This window comes from Bubalus kerabau, chromosome 6, assembly GCF_029407905.1.
Source record: "Bubalus kerabau isolate K-KA32 ecotype Philippines breed swamp buffalo chromosome 6, PCC_UOA_SB_1v2, whole genome shotgun sequence".
Lineage (NCBI taxonomy): Eukaryota > Metazoa > Chordata > Mammalia > Artiodactyla > Bovidae > Bubalus > Bubalus kerabau.
Genome location: NC_073629.1, coordinates 103,215,312 through 103,229,705, shown reverse-complemented (window position 1 = coordinate 103,229,705; position 14,394 = coordinate 103,215,312). Strand labels below are relative to the sequence as shown.

General features: G+C 56.7%; 2 protein-coding genes across 4 annotated transcripts in view; one reads left to right on the top strand and one right to left on the bottom strand.

The window, feature by feature from the left end:
• Window positions 1-10,301, top strand: part of SZT2 (SZT2 subunit of KICSTOR complex) — a 52,450-nt gene extending 42,149 nt beyond the window's left edge. For all 3 annotated transcript variants that reach the window (XM_055586143.1, XM_055586142.1, XM_055586145.1), the window contains 17 exons: window positions 75-205; window positions 343-443; window positions 517-693; window positions 882-1,149; window positions 1,253-1,332; window positions 1,415-1,540; window positions 1,645-1,844; window positions 3,157-3,247; window positions 3,472-3,552; window positions 3,635-3,709; window positions 6,226-6,439; window positions 6,799-6,952; window positions 7,093-7,215; window positions 7,310-7,715; window positions 7,829-7,945; window positions 9,240-9,308; window positions 9,470-10,301. In XM_055586143.1, coding sequence (XP_055442118.1) covers window positions 75-205; window positions 343-443; window positions 517-693; window positions 882-1,149; window positions 1,253-1,332; window positions 1,415-1,540; window positions 1,645-1,844; window positions 3,157-3,247; window positions 3,472-3,552; window positions 3,635-3,709; window positions 6,226-6,439; window positions 6,799-6,952; window positions 7,093-7,215; window positions 7,310-7,715; window positions 7,829-7,945; window positions 9,240-9,308; window positions 9,470-9,613 — 2,557 coding nt within the window. In that variant the 3' untranslated portion in view covers window positions 9,614-10,301. The remainder of the gene's footprint in view (window positions 1-74; window positions 206-342; window positions 444-516; window positions 694-881; window positions 1,150-1,252; window positions 1,333-1,414; window positions 1,541-1,644; window positions 1,845-3,156; window positions 3,248-3,471; window positions 3,553-3,634; window positions 3,710-6,225; window positions 6,440-6,798; window positions 6,953-7,092; window positions 7,216-7,309; window positions 7,716-7,828; window positions 7,946-9,239; window positions 9,309-9,469) is intronic.
• HYI (hydroxypyruvate isomerase (putative)) lies at window positions 10,295-13,231 on the bottom strand. Its single transcript, XM_055586146.1, has 8 exons — window positions 12,898-13,231; window positions 12,707-12,818; window positions 11,572-11,686; window positions 11,098-11,176; window positions 10,959-11,008; window positions 10,786-10,855; window positions 10,563-10,697; window positions 10,295-10,452 (listed from the first exon to the last, which is right to left on the bottom strand). Exons 1-8 carry the CDS (start codon window positions 13,190-13,192, stop codon window positions 10,379-10,381), a joined length of 930 nt encoding a protein of 309 aa, XP_055442121.1. The 5' UTR covers window positions 13,193-13,231; the 3' UTR covers window positions 10,295-10,378.
• Window positions 13,232-14,394: the final 1,163 nt, after the last annotated feature.

Sequence of the window (14,394 nt, the reverse complement as noted above, 5' to 3'; positions counted from 1 at the left end):
GAGGTGGGAGAGGCACTGGCCAGGGAATGGGGCCGTGGATGGTCTGCTTTCTGTCCGTCCCTCCCTCCCACTAGGACTCCTGAGCCAGAGCTCTTCAGTCCGTGTTCCCTTGGACAGCTGGGCCCACCGCCCCGCCCGGCAGCTGAGCGGCACCTGCTGCTTCTGGGCAGGAACTTCTCACAGTGGAGGAGACCCACCCAGCAGGGTGAGGCCACAGCCTGCAGTAGGGGTGGGGGGGGGGTCTCAGAATGACTGATCCTGTAGCCTCTGACTCTGTGGGGGTCAGTGAGGGATTGAGAGGGATCAGTCCCAAGACCTTCATTTTGTCCCTTGACCCCATAGCTGCCAAAGCCGTGCAGCGCTTTGAGCCTGGAGGTGACGGAAGCATGGGGCGAAATGCTCCCCGGCAGAGGTTCCTGCTGCTGGAGGTCATGGACAAAAAGGTAGGCATGGGGCCAGGGGCTGGGTGGTAGGAGGGGCTCTGTGATCCCACTGACACTGAGCCCTGACTTCCAGCTCCAGCTACTGACCTACAACTGGGCTCCAGACCTGGGCTCAGCCTTGGGCCGCGCTCTGGTTCGCCTCGTGCAGTGGCAGAACGCACGCGCCCACCTCATCTTCTGCCTTCTCAGCCAGAAGCTGGGGCTCTTCCACCACTACGGCCAGTTGGACTTCCCAGTGCGGGATGAAAAGGTGCCTGCCATCTGGGCCCCTCCTCTCCTGGGTAGTCAGCTAAAGGAAGCTGCCGTCCGGAAACAGGAGAGGGGACAGACTGAGAGCAGAGGTCGCAGGGAGGGCGAGTCAGAGAGGCAGCCACGGGGTGGAAGAGGAGGTCTGAGGGCAGAGGCCCCAGACCCGTTGTGAGACTTGGTCTCTCTCAGGAGCCAAACCCATTCCTGCTGCCGACCGTAGAAGCAGAGACCCTCATCCGGAGTGCAAGTCCCCCGCTGAGCCGTGAGCAGGGCCGGCTGAGTGGGTCCTCGCGGGGCGGGGGCCCCCTTCCCCTGGACACATTCCCCTTCGATGAGGCCCTGCGGGATATCACGGCCACCCGCCCCACCTCCTCCCTCGGCCCTGTGCCCAGACCGCCCGATCCCGTCACCTACCATGGACAACAGTTCCTGGAGATCAAGATGGCAGAGCGCAGAGGTGAGCGTGCTGGGCCGGGCGGCAGGCAGGGCCAGCTGTGGAGCCGGGCAGGAAGAGGGGCGGCTGCTCCTGGGGTCTGCCAGTAAAAGCCTCCAACCCCTAGAGCTGGAGCGCCAGATGAAGATGGAGAACCTGTTTGTCACGTGGCAGCAGCGCTCCGCCCCAGCCAGCATGCCCATCAGTGTGAGTGCCCCACCCACGTCCTCCGGGACTGCCCTGTGACCCTGCCCTGGCCCCCCGCCCGGTGCTCACTCTCTTTCTCCAGGCTGGGGAGCTGGAGACCCTGAAACAGTCGTCCCGCCTGGTGCATTACTGTGCAACGGCCCTGCTCTTTGACCCTGCAGCCTGGCTGCATGGGCCCCCAGAGACCTCGGGGCCCCCGGAGGGACAGGTGAGGCTCCAGACTCTGGATTTCTCCGGGAGGACCTCTGTTCCTTCACCCCTGATAGGGTGGTTGCCGGTGGGTAGAGTCTCTCTTAACCTCCACTCCAACAGCGGCGCCATCGCCCTGAGTCGGCCTCTGGAAGCCGAGAATCCCCTGCCAACTGCGACTCCTTGGACGGGCCTCCGCTGGGCGCCCGGGAGGAGCCTTGGTTGAAGGAGCTGAGCTTGGCCTTCCTGCAGCAGTACATGCAGTATCTGCAGAGCATGGGCTTTGTGCTGGTGCCGCTGCGGCCCCCCTCGCCTGCCCGCAGGTGAGCCCCTCTCGTCTCCCTGTTCTCCTCTCCTCCTCCATGGCAGGTGAGGGCCCACACTCCCTTCCCCTTGGGTCCTGTTTGGGTAATTAGGGCCATGTGCACATTCAGCTCACCAGGCCCACGCTATGACAGTTCATTTCACATATCCAGATATGTGAGTTTGTTTTCTCCCTCCTGTTTTCAGTTTGGTGCCTTTTCAAAGTAGTAAATGTAAGTCATGCTTTCTTACTCAAGATGCCCCCTAGGCCCAGAAAGCCATTTCCCACCTCCTTAGTGTTTCTGTAGCCAGCTCTCCATCTCCCCGGCCTCCCGTTCTCTCCCCGGCCTTAGGAGGAGGACAAGCCTGCGCCTCCAGGATGTTTCATGCAGTTGCCCCTCTCATTTCTCCGGGACAGACCCCAGGAGGAACTCTGCTTATTGCCCTCCACAGCCAGGTCCCAGCGGCAGGGATTTCTCTGGTGTTCACGTCCTTCCCATTCAGCTATGTTCTTCCCAAAATTCAGAATGCCCTTTTAAAACCAAAGACACTAAGGTTAAATATATGTTTCTAGAGGAAAATTTTAAATCAGGCCTTCCTCCCTCTCAAGTCTCTCCAATCAATAGGCCTGGTCCCTATTTCCTTGAGAATTAAGTGGGACATTTCTTCCTGCCAAAGGCTTTGACCACTGCCCACCCCGCCACCCCCAGCAACAGTTCCAGGAGTTTGTAGTCCTGAGTATGATAAGTGGGTCTCATTGGCTCTTTCTATTTTGTCCTCATTCACAGTACTTCTCTTTCTCCCCTTTGTCTCTGAGTTGAGAAAGGAAGGACAATAGGCTTTAGATCACTGAAACTGACCTTCCCAGCTCAAAAGAGAACCCCTTTTCCCTCTCAGAGGAACCGTCCTTACCAGGGCATCAGGCATCCACTTGAGCTTTCCCCGTGAAGTCTCAAGATGGACATCACCCTCTCCCCTCCCACCCTCCCCTACTGCCTCCAACAAGCAGGTACTGCCATATCCCACCGGGGTCTCCCCTTAGTCATGGCAGCCTCGCCGGCCCCACACTCATCCTCTCCCTGGAAGAGAGGGGCCTGTCTCCACCTCCCCTTAGAGCAGCACCTGCTGTGGAGAGAGCCCCGCACCACAGTCTAGCCCTGGACTCCAGTCTCAGCCTGCCCACTGACCTACCGTGGGACCCAAGCAGGTTACCTCTGAGCCTGTCTCCTTGCCTCCACAGTGACTCCATGTGAAATGGTTCTGGGTCTGATAGCAGGGACCCTTCACCCCACAAGCGTGCCTCACCCCCTTGTCCCTCCTCCTTTTCTGCAGCACCAGTCGGCTTCGGGCCATGGCTATCCTTGGAACAGAAGGACGGGGTTCCTTCTCCTGCCCGAAAACCAAGGCTGAAGGGAGCCCCAAGGTAAACACATCGTCATGTGCCTTCCCCAGCAGTGAAATCAGCGATGCCTCAGACACCAGCATCACTAAGCCTGAATTATTTGCCCAAGGCCTAAAGTCAGGGGCCCTGGATAATGACTGAGGTCATTGATCCCAGCCTGGCACCATTAAAGTCATTGGCCCAGGGGCCTGCTTGCCCAAGAGCCCCCATCCTTGCCCCTAACCCCAGTCTTTCTCCTTTTGCAGAGCACGGGCTCTGCAGTCACCACATACCACCTGCAGCGGGCACTGCCTGGGGGCATCATCCTCATGGAGCTGGCTTTTCAGGTAAACAGGAGGAGCACCATGTGAGGAGAGCCAGGCCCTCCTGTCTCTTGCCCTCCTGACCTCATCTTCGTCTTCTCTCCAGGGCTGTTATTTCTGTGTCAAACAGTTTGCCCTGGAATGTTCCCGAATCCCCATGGGGCAAGCTGTCAACTCTCAGGTAAGTGGTGGGGACAGAGGGCTGTGGGGTCTAAGTGTAACCCCAGCAATGATTTGCTGCTGTGGGTAGCTGGGTCATTCCAGTGCCATGACTGGCCCATCTACCAGTCACATTGTGATAGTCCAGAGCTGTGTTCAGGCATGGCACTGGGGGCAGAAAGGCAGCGCAACACAGGGACCGCTGTGCTCTGGCCCTGGAGTCATTCTGGCACTGACCATAGATGGGTGGACAGTGACGACATTTGAGCTGAATGGTAATGTGACACATGGGTGGGCCAGTGCCAGTCCTGGCTTAGAGCTGGGGGCAGCCTGGCACTGTTCATATAGTCACTAACACTTGGAGTGTGGACTAGAGTCCCCACCCATACAGCATACCCCCACACTTGGTTTTATTTCTAGCCCTGTCTGATTGCCTGAAGGCAGGGCCTCTGTACCCCATGAGGGCTGAGCACTCAGGAGGGCTCAGGATGAATGAATGAGTCAGGACCGAGTGTGGTCAGGGACCTGAAGCCCTCCAGCCTTGAGCGAGTTTGGCCCCTTTGGGTTGTCCGGCTTGTCGTGCAAGGGTCTCTGCCTTCCTTGTACCTCAAGTTGAGTTTCTAAGAGATCAGGGTCTGACTGGGCACAGGCTGTCACTCTCCAGGACAGACGGCATAGACTCTTCCCAAATCTGGACAGCTTCAGATCCAGCTCGTAGGTGGTGGGCTCTGACTCGGGTATGGATGCCTCGTCTAGTCATCACAGGAGAGTGAGATCCAGGAAAGTTTGGTGACTTCGGTGCAGGAACCTACCTGGCCTAGGGCACAGCAGGGAGATTGGTCAGGCAGGTACTCTTCCACACTTTGCTGTAGTATTGGCAGGATGGACCCACTTCATTATTCTCTTGAGCTTCCTGAAGTCCTGACTTCCCTGACCCCTGATCTCTGTCTAGCTTGGTTCTCTCTGCCCTTGCATATCTAATCTGTATCCCTACTTAGATTTCTAAGTTGCTTTATTATTGCTATTAGTTAGTAAGTGTTTAGTATACATTCTAAGCAAAGAGAATTTTATTCCTGCTGTACAGATGGGGAAACTGAGGTTCACAGAGGGTAAGTGGTGTGCCCCAGGGACACAGCTAGTTGGTGGCAGTACTGGGGCTGCAATCTGAGGCTCATCCTTGGCGACTGCAGGGTTTATCACGCTGCTTCAGACTTATGAGGGCCTTTCCTTTATTTCCATAGTGGATGGGGAAACGGAAGCAGAGAGGTTGTGACTTACCCAGGATCCTGCAGCTACTCTGACTCCTAGGCAATTGCCTCATTTACAGTCACTGACTTCCTTTCCTACTAGTTTTTTGCCCAGTGCCACCAAGGGGCATGCTCATGTAGATTCTGCCATTCCAGCCTCACTTATCCAACTGTTAATACACTCTCAGTAATGCTGATTTCCTCCAAGAGAAGTCCAGCTCCGTGTCTCTGCCTTCCTTTCTTCCTGCATCAGTGGTTTGTTCATTCATTCATTCCTTCGCAGATCAACTAGAGAAGGCCTACCCTGGGCTGGGAGAAGGCAATGGCAACCCACTCCAGTACTCTTGCCTGGAAAATCCCATGGACGGAGGAGCCTGGTAGGCTGCAGTCCATGGGGTTGCTAAGAGTCGGACACGACTGAGCGACTTCACTTTCACTTTTCACTTTCCTGCATTGGAGAAGGAAATGGCAACCCACTCCAGTGTTCTTGCCTGGAGAATCCCAGGGACAGGGGAGCCTGGTGGGCTGCCGTCTCTGGGGTCGCACAGAGTCGGACACGACTGAAGTGACTTAGCAGCACCCTGGGCTAGCCTTGACAGGATGTCCCAGATGAAGCTTTACAAATGAGTGGGAGCTAGCCAGCTTTGGGGGTCAGTGGGAGCAGCATTCAGGCAAAAAGAATGGCCGGTACAAAAGTGTAGAGAAAATATGTGATATATACTTGGGGAGAGCAAGTAATTTGATAAGAAGATAAAGCTGGAGAAATGGGAAGTGCCCAGAAAAACCTTTCTAATAGTCAGTAATTACACACCTGGCCTACCCAGCCCACCCTGTTTAAAACTGCACCTGCTTTACCACCTGATTTTCCATAACAATCTACTAATCTGCTGTGTATTCATTTACTGTGATGTTTATTATCCTGTCCCCACTGCTAGACTGTAAGCTCCTTGAGGGCAAGGGTGTGTATCCCCAACACCTAGAACAGTACCAGGTAGGCACGTGGTAGGCACTCAGCAAGTATTTATTACATGAGTAAATCTGTGCTGGACTTGAGTGGACTCTGGGATACAGAGTTCAGAGGTTCATCTCTCAAAATGGTCAGTTTCATGTCAACAGTTACAACACAGTTGAATGTAATGAGGAGGGCTTCTCACAGAAGCGTTTCTGGCAGAGGGACCCGCAGGACAGGGTGAATTGTAAGCGGCGTTTTCCCAGGCAGGAGGAGGGAAGTGGGGGTGCGCTGGGCAGCCTGCCATCGTCCCCTGACCTGGTCCCCCCGCCGCCTCCCCAGCTGTCCATGCTGTTCACAGAGGAGTGCGACCGGGTGCGGGACCTGATGCACGTGCACTCGTTCAGCTACGACTTCCACCTGCGCCTCGTGCATCAGCACGTGCTGGGCGCCCACTTGGTGCTACGGCACGGCTACCACCTGACCACCTTCCTGCGACACTTCCTGGCCCACCACCCTGATGGGCCCCACTTCGGCCGCAATCACATTTACCAAGGTCAGTGCCCAAGGGCCAGCCAGTGAACCCGGAAAAGAACAGGCCGCAAGCCGGGACCGAAGGGACCACTTCGGGGTCCAGGCCTTGTCTCTTGTCTCCCCTCTCCTGTGTTGTCAGTCGCCTTGCGTCACCTGGACCCTGTCCTCACCTTTATGTCTTAAGTAACTCCCAGTCTGTTTCATAAGTTTAGGTCCTACCCCGTGTACCCTGAGCCGCTTTGTCCCGCCTCCATGTCCCACAGGAGCTCCCCAGAAAGAATCAGTCTGCTTGTCAGTCAGAGCCTCAGGGACTCCTGTTCTCCAGCCCACAGATCCTTGTGTCTGTCTGGGGCTCAGTGTCTACTGTAACTCGCCTCTCAGGGACCCTGGAGCTGCCCACCCCGCTCATCGCTGCCCACCAGCTGTACAACTACGTGGCCGACCACGCCAGCTCCTACCACATGAAGCCGCTTCGGATGGCCCGGCCAGGAGGCCCGGAACACAATGAGTATGCCCTGGTGTCGGCATGGCACAGGTAAGGCGGGATGGGGACAGGTGGAGCTGGAGCCAGGGCCATCCTTGCAGTAGGGGGACCCGTGTTCTCTTAGGCTGAAAGGGTGGGCCTGGCTTCATCAGAACCTCAGGTTTGACGTCTCCCCCGCCCCCACTGCTCAGCTCTGGCTCCTACCTCGACTCTGAGGGACTTCGTCACCAGGACGACTTTGACGTGTCTCTGCTTGTCTGTCACTGTGCTGCACCCTTTGAGGAGCAAGGAGAGGCCGAGCGGCACGTTCTTCGGTCAGCAGATCCCCTACCTTGAACGTGGCTCTTGCCCTGAAATGGCCGTCTCCCCTACTGTGACCATCACACTCCTACCTCCTCCCCGCCCTAGGCTACAGTTCTTCGTGGTGCTCACCAGCCAACGAGAGCTGTTCCCCAGACTCACTGCGGACATGCGCCGGCTCCGGAAGCCGCCCAGACTGACGCCGGAGCCAGAGGCTCCTGGGAGCTCAGCCAGTAGCCCTGGGGAGGCCTCCGGGGCCAATCTGGCCCCTGGACCAGCTCCCCTCTTCCCCCCACTGGCTGCAGAGGTGGGCGTGGCACGGGCACAGCTGGCTCAGTTGGTCCGGCTGGCTGGAGGGCACTGCCGTCGGGACACCCTTTGGAAGCGCCTCTTCTTGCTGGAACCACCAGGACCTGATCGGCTGAGGCTAGGGGGGCGCCTGGCCCTGGCCGAGCTGGAGGAGCTCCTAGAAGCAGTCCACGCCAAATCCATTGGGGACATTGACCCGCAGCTGGTAAGGGGCTGGGGTGGGTGCTTGGAATGCCACCAGCAGCCAGGGTAAAGGTTGCGGGAGTCTCAGAGGTGGCTCTGGGACAGCAGATCCATGCCTGTGGACCTTTCCCCCAGGACTGCTTCCTGTCTATGACAGTCTCCTGGTACCAAAGCCTGATCAAGGTTCTCCTGAGCCGCTTTCCCCAGAGCTGTCGCCATTTCCAGAGCCCAGACTTGGGGACTCAGTACCTGGTAAGTTTCCCTGGCCTTCCTCTGAAAGAAATCCTCATTAGGGGGAGGACAGGGTCCCCCTCAAGGAGCCCCAGCCTGACTGCATAGGCTCTGGAGGGAGGCTGAAAGGGAGTGACGACACAGGTAGATAGGAGGAAAACTCTTCAAGCACCAAGCCATAGCCTGTGGCTCACTGAGAAGAACCTAGAGCTGTGCTCTCAGGACCCTCAAAGGCACAAACCTTGGCTAGTGATCCCAGGGGCCAAGCTCTGGAACCTCCTAAGTGGTTAGTTCATGTAGGTTCAAGTCCCAGAAAGGACTTCTTGGGCTTTCAGGACTCTTTACCAAAGTGTGGTCCTCGCACCAGCAGCATCAGCCCTCCTTGGGAGCTGGCTGAGTGCAGATCCAAGGCCCCACCCCCAACCTGCTGGCCCAGAAGCTGTTTTTCCACCATCTCCAGAAGTGATTGATGTGCACATCAGAGACTGATAGGTTGCTGGGAAGGGCAGTGGAGAGAAGAGAGTTACGGCAGTGGGCACTGGGGACTGCAAGACTCAAGGTTGGGCCCAGTTGAGAGCAGCAGTTTAGGAGGGGTAAGGTTCAAAAGATTTCTGAAAAAAAAGTACTTGGCCCATGGTGAGGGGTCCTGCCACATGGTGCTTGTGGGGAAGACTTAGTTTCAAGGTGTGACAAAGCATCACCCAGAAGCTGAGGTTAGTTAGGGTAAGGCTGCGGTAGTGCGGGCGAGTGTGAGCAGATGGGGGTGCTTCTGTGGGTGGCGAGAATGCTGGAGCAGGAACGGGTTTGGGGGAAGGGCGATGAGTTGAGTCTGAGGCCCAAGAGGACCTTGCAGGACCACAGTCTGGAAGGTCTGTGGACATCGGGGATTGGAGCTCAGGAGAGGGGTGTAGGCAGGACTTAAATAAACAGGAGGTCACTGAAGCCCCGGGCATAGAAGAAACTGCTTGGGGAGAGATCACAAAGCTGAGCTACAGGGACAGACATCCGGGAGGCCAGAGACACAAAACCCAGGAGGCAAGGAGGACTCTCGTCGAGGGGAGAGAGCCCCCCTTTGTTGATGGGCTTCAGATGTTGATGCCAGCTTGTGTAGGGCCTTCCAGTCAAGGACCACTCCCCTCATCCTGATGTCCTGCACAGGCTGACTGGGAGCCAATAAGGATGAGAAGCAAGGTTGCAGTGCAGGTGGGGTCAGGTGGTGATGAAAGCCGGCCTTCCTCAGGCTGGCCCCACCTCCAGGATGTGCTCGTGAAGGGTCTCTGCCTCACTGTCCATCTCATTGTGTCTGTGTCTTTAGGTTGTGCTGAATCAGAAGTTCACGGACTGTTTTGTGCTAGTGTTTCTGGACTCCCACTTGGGAAAGACGGTGAGAACAGGGGTGGGGGGCTGTTGAGGGGCTTTGTGTCAGCCCTAGTGGGAGGCTATACCCCAAATGCTCCACCCCAGAGCCTGCTGAGGTTGGGGAGCCCAGCTTCCTGGGCCCAGCCTGCCCGCCTCTCACCACTGCACCCACTCCCTGTTCCTTAGTCTCTGACAGTGGTTTTCCGAGAGCCCTTCCCTGTGCAGCCCCAGGACAGCGAGAGCCCCCCCGCCCAGCTGGTCTCCACCTACCACCACCTGGAGTCCGTCATCAACACAGCCTGCTTTACCCTCTGGACCCGCCTCCTCTGAGGGACGGGCCACTGAATGTCCTCGAATCATGGCTCTATAAGGTTGCCCACTTGAAATCTTGGCCAGCCCTTCCAGGTCCCTGGGCAAGACTGGACACTGAGGGACGCCAGAGGTCGTGTGAATGTGTCTTGGGGGCCTGTAGCAGGAGCTATGCTCCCTAAACACTTGCTGCCACTGACCAGCACAGGGCTCCAGAGGGTCCACTCACTTCCTGAGGTGCCCATGTCCTCTCAGGTCCCTGGGCCCTTCCAGAAGGAGACTCCTTTCTGCTCACCTGGCTGAGTCTGGGAATTCTTCATATCAGGGGGCAGGTAGACCCCTTAGAGCTGCTCTGCCTGAATCCTGTCCGACACCCACCTCCCCCACCCCCATCGCGAGTCCTCTGATCATCAGTTCCCACTGGCACATCGTTGCCAGACCATTGCCATTGAGATAAGACACCTCCGTTCGAATCCCAGCTCTGCCTTTGAAGCAGCTGTGACCATGGGCAAGTCCCTTGGCCGTTGTACCCTTGGTTTCTCATCTGTACACAAGGAGCACGGACACAGCAACACTGGCACAGACTGGAGGACTTGAACATGAGCTGTATGGCCCTTCTCTGCAGGAGGAAGCGACCCGAAGAAACTGAAGAGTTAGACACTGTGTGTCCTCCCCTCCCCTCCAATAACACACACACGTGGAAACGTTCAGCAGGTTGTCTTTAATTAGAGGAGACTCAGTCGTGCTGCTCACCGTCCCAGAGGCGTGTGGCTGGAGCGCAGGACCTCACTGGCCAGCCTGTGGGCGGCCCCTCATCTCCCAGTATGAACGCAGCCAACTCAGGCCCTCTGCTGTGTCTCCTGAGGGGAGCAGGGCGCGCAGCATCTCAGCCCATGAGGAGGAAGACAGCCCCTGTCCAACACTGTCCCTCCAGAGGCCTTCCCTGGGGCCAGGCTCAGCCCACCCTCACCTCGAGGCTGGTACTCGCAGCCCACGAAGCCTGTGTAGCCTTCATCTTCCAGCAGTTGGAACAGATAGGAGAAGTTGAGCTCTCCGGGGCTATCGGGTTCCCCCCGACCTGGGACCTGTGCCACCTGCACGTGCCCTGGGGGTAGATGTTGAGGGTAGAAAGAGTGGAAGGATAGAGGAAGCCTCATGGCAGACGAGGAAGAAGCCAAGAAAGGGGCCCTCACCAACAATGGGCAGGAACTCTCGCATGTTCCCTGTCAGGTTCCCGTCCATGATCTGCCAGTGGAATAAGTCCTGGAGCAGAGATTCCCACAGTCAGAGACCCTGCAGCCCACACCACTGTCCCCGGCTTTGGAGAACACGGCCCTCTGAGAAGCATGCCCTCTCCCCCACTTACCATCTGTAGCTGGAGGTTGGGTCTTCCCACCTTCTGTAAGATGGCAGCCGCTGGGAGAGAAACCAGGGAGGAGGGTCGTGAGACTCAAGGAGGGCTGGAGAATCAATGGACAGGAGGCAGCAGGGGGCCGGGGGCCTACCCTGCTGGGGCGTGTCCAGGAAGTACCGGGGATCCGTGATGCGGGTGTTTATGGGCTCCAGCAGTCCCACGAGGTTCTCCTAGCACCAGGCCAGATCCATGAGTAGAGCTCTCCCCAAGCTCGACCCCCTCAGTCAATCACTACTCAAGCCGATCTCCAGCCCTTCTGGCCTGGGCCAGGGCCCAGCCTTGCACCTCATTGCTCTCCCTACTGTGCTTCCCCTCCACATACATACATGCATGAAGTATGTGTGTCTGTGTGTGTTCACTGTCTCGTGTGCGTGCTCAGCCATGTCCAACTCTGTGACCCCAGGCTCCTCTGTCCATGGGATTTCCCGGGCAAGAATACTGGAGTGGGTTGCCATTTCCTCCTCCAGAGGACGTTCCTGACCCAGGGATCAAACCCACATCTCCTGCATTGGTAGGCAGATTCTTTACCACTGTGCCATCTGAGAAGCCCCTTTCACTGTCTCACCTGAGCCAAAACCTCAGCTGCATGCCTGAGGTTCTCCAGGAAAACTACCTCCATTTCACCCCTGACCGTGGCTCTGTCAGCCCCCTTGGGCACTCGGCCAGCCATCAGGTGAATCCTGTGGGGAAAATGGGACTGGAGGGGGCTGTGGAGTCCATCCTCCTGGAAGAAGCCGTCACTCCCATGCTCCCTGGGGACTTCTCTTCCAGCTGCCCTCCAACTGCACCAGCCTCCCGTCTCCCCAGGTCTCCAGTCGGGACCACCTGGCTGTGGTGCTCAGGCCTCCCGGTGCCCTCAGACACTTGTATCAACCTAAGACCAAGACCTTTCCCAGATTCCTTCTGAAGGCCCACCATCCTCCTGCTTCAGAGACCACAGGCCTTTATGCAGCCCGTCCTGTACATCCAGATTCTCCTTTTCCATGGCCCTTCTCCTCAAGCCTCACCTTTAAAAAATTACTTTGACCCTTATGCTCAGGTATTCCATGCTGCTTGTCTCTCCTCCTTGCATCTGTTTCTTAGCTGCTTCCCATCTGTTTTCTGCACACACACTCCTCCCTCTGCCCCATAACTGCTTGTTGCCAGTTCCTTCTCAGCCTGGTTGCCCTGTGCAGGATTTGACATTCACCTTATCAGCCCCACTCTGAGTCCCGCACCTTCTCCCTTCACCGCCTCATCTTTCTCAGTCACCTCCAAAGCAGATAGGCTTCACCTCCAGCTTCATAATCTCTGCAGAATACACCAAGCCCCCAGGGGCGTGTGGCTACTGCATCCCTGCCTGGAATGCTCCTTTGGTCAAGAAAGCACCCACCACGGAGACCCAGTTCAACATCACTACCTGTTAAGAAGCTTTCTCTGACCCCAGACCAAGTTAGTACCTGCTCTGCTCCCAAGGTCTCCTTGAACTGACCAGTCCTCTTAATGGATCACTGCTTTGTTGACTGTGTTATGTCCTAGATCATACTGAGTTCCCAGCATGAGGTGAGCAAGAAAGAGTTGCAAACTGAGGTGACACACACAGATGAAATGCAAAAGGCAATTTACAAGGGACCAGGACTGAAGAGGCAGAGAGACGGGAGAACCCCTGAGCCTCTTTTCTCGCGGATTATGGGGGCGGGGGAATGGAGAGGGGAGGTTACCTGGAACAGCCCAGAGCCTTAGCGTACAGCACCGCCTGCTCCAGCCCTTCTCGGAAGGCCGCCTGCCTCCCGGGAACAGCCCCGAGCCCATTCTCCCCCTTCTCTCTGTCTCCTGCGGAAAGAATGGGCCTCAGCTCCCTGGTCCTTTCCCCCGGCCCCACCCTGTCCCGGCCCGGGCCCTCCCGGCACACCCGGGGGAGTGTTGATTAGCACGACTCGTAGCCCGGCTTCCCGCGCCGCGCGCGCCAGCGCCTCCGGCGGCTCCGCATACGGCCAGCCGATCTCGGCCGCTTCGAAGCCTGAACTACCCGCGGCCCGGAGCCGCGCGGGAAAGCCCGACAGCTCCGGGAACAGCCACGACAGGTTGGCCGAGAAGCGGAGCGGAGCCATGGCTTCTCGAGAGCGCGCGCGGGGCGGAGTCTCCGCAGCTAGAAGACTGCAATGGCGGGCAGGGTTGAGCCGGGGACTGCACGGCCCAGGCTGCATGCAAGGTCCGGTTAAAGACTGGAGGGCCGCACTTGGGGGGAGCGGCGGGGCGGAGCGTGGAGGACCCGGAAGTGGTGGAGGAACCCGGCCCGGCCGCGCGGGGGCGCGCTGGCGCCGCGAGCTGGGTGCCGGCCCTCTCCGGCTGGGAGACCCGTGGGTGGTAAGGGCCGAGGACCTGCCAGGAAAGTGCACTTTTCCGGACGGGAGAGGAAGGCATGGGGAGGGGGCGCGGGCCCAGTTAGGGTGAAGGAACGTGGATGCTAACAAATGCTTGGTGTTTACCTTCATTATAACCAGAGTATCTATTCATTAAAGAACTTTTGAAAGCCATGTGCCGCACCACGCAGCCGTTAACTTTCCTGTACAGGGCAAAAACTCAACACGTGCAGTCTTGTCTTAGAAAACCCTGATCACAGTGTATATGAGGTCTTATAACATATTATTTCGTTTTCCCCGAGAAAACCTTGAATTAGCTGCTCGGTCCACACCTGAACAGCCTAGAACTGATCATGTTACAGGGGTTTCAAAGTGTGTGTGTGTGTGTGTGCGCGCGCGCGCGCATGTGCTATAAAAGCTCTTTTTTTTTTTTAATTTTATATTATTTTTAAACTTTACATAATTGTATTAGTTTTGCCAAATATCCAAATGAATCCGCCACAGGTATACATGTGTTCCCCATCCTGAACCCTCCTCCCTCCTCCCTCCCCATTCCATCCCTCTGGGTCGTCCCAGTGCACCAGCCCCAAGCATCTAGTATCGTGCATGGAACCTGGACTGGCAACTCGTTTCATACATGATATTTTACATGTTTCAATGCCATTCTCCCAAATCTTCCCACCCTCTCCCTCTCCCACAGAGTCCATAAGACTGTTCTATACATCAGTGTCTCTTTTGCTGTCTCGTACACAGGGTTATTGCTACCATCTTTCTAAATTCCATATATATGCGTTAGTATACTGTATTGGTGTTTTTCTTTCTGGCTTACTTCACTCTGTATAATAGGCTCCAGTTTCATCCACCTCATTAGAACTGATTCAAATGTATTCTTTTTAATGGCTGAGTAATACTCCATTGTGTATATGTACCACTGCTTTCTTATCCATTCATCTGCTGATGGACATCTAGGTTGCTTCCATGTCCTGGCTATTATAAACAGTGCTGCGATGAACATTGGGGTACACGTGTCTCTTTCCCTTCTGGTT

What these genes read in the sequence shown, in the direction of transcription:
- HYI (XM_055586146.1), bottom strand. Translation starts at nt 13,192, where the DNA reads ATGCAGCCTGGGCCGTGCAGTCCCCGGCTCAACCCTGCCCGCCATTGC. An exon ending in CAGCTGAGGTTTTGGCTCAG is followed by an intron (nt 11,177 to 11,571) that starts GTGAGACAGTGA and finishes GCCTGGTGCTAG; the next exon opens with GAGAACCTCGTGGGACTGCT. An exon ending in AGAGTTCCTGCCCATTGTTG is followed by an intron (nt 10,698 to 10,785) that starts GTGAGGGCCCCT and finishes ATCTACCCCCAG; the next exon opens with GGCACGTGCAGGTGGCACAG.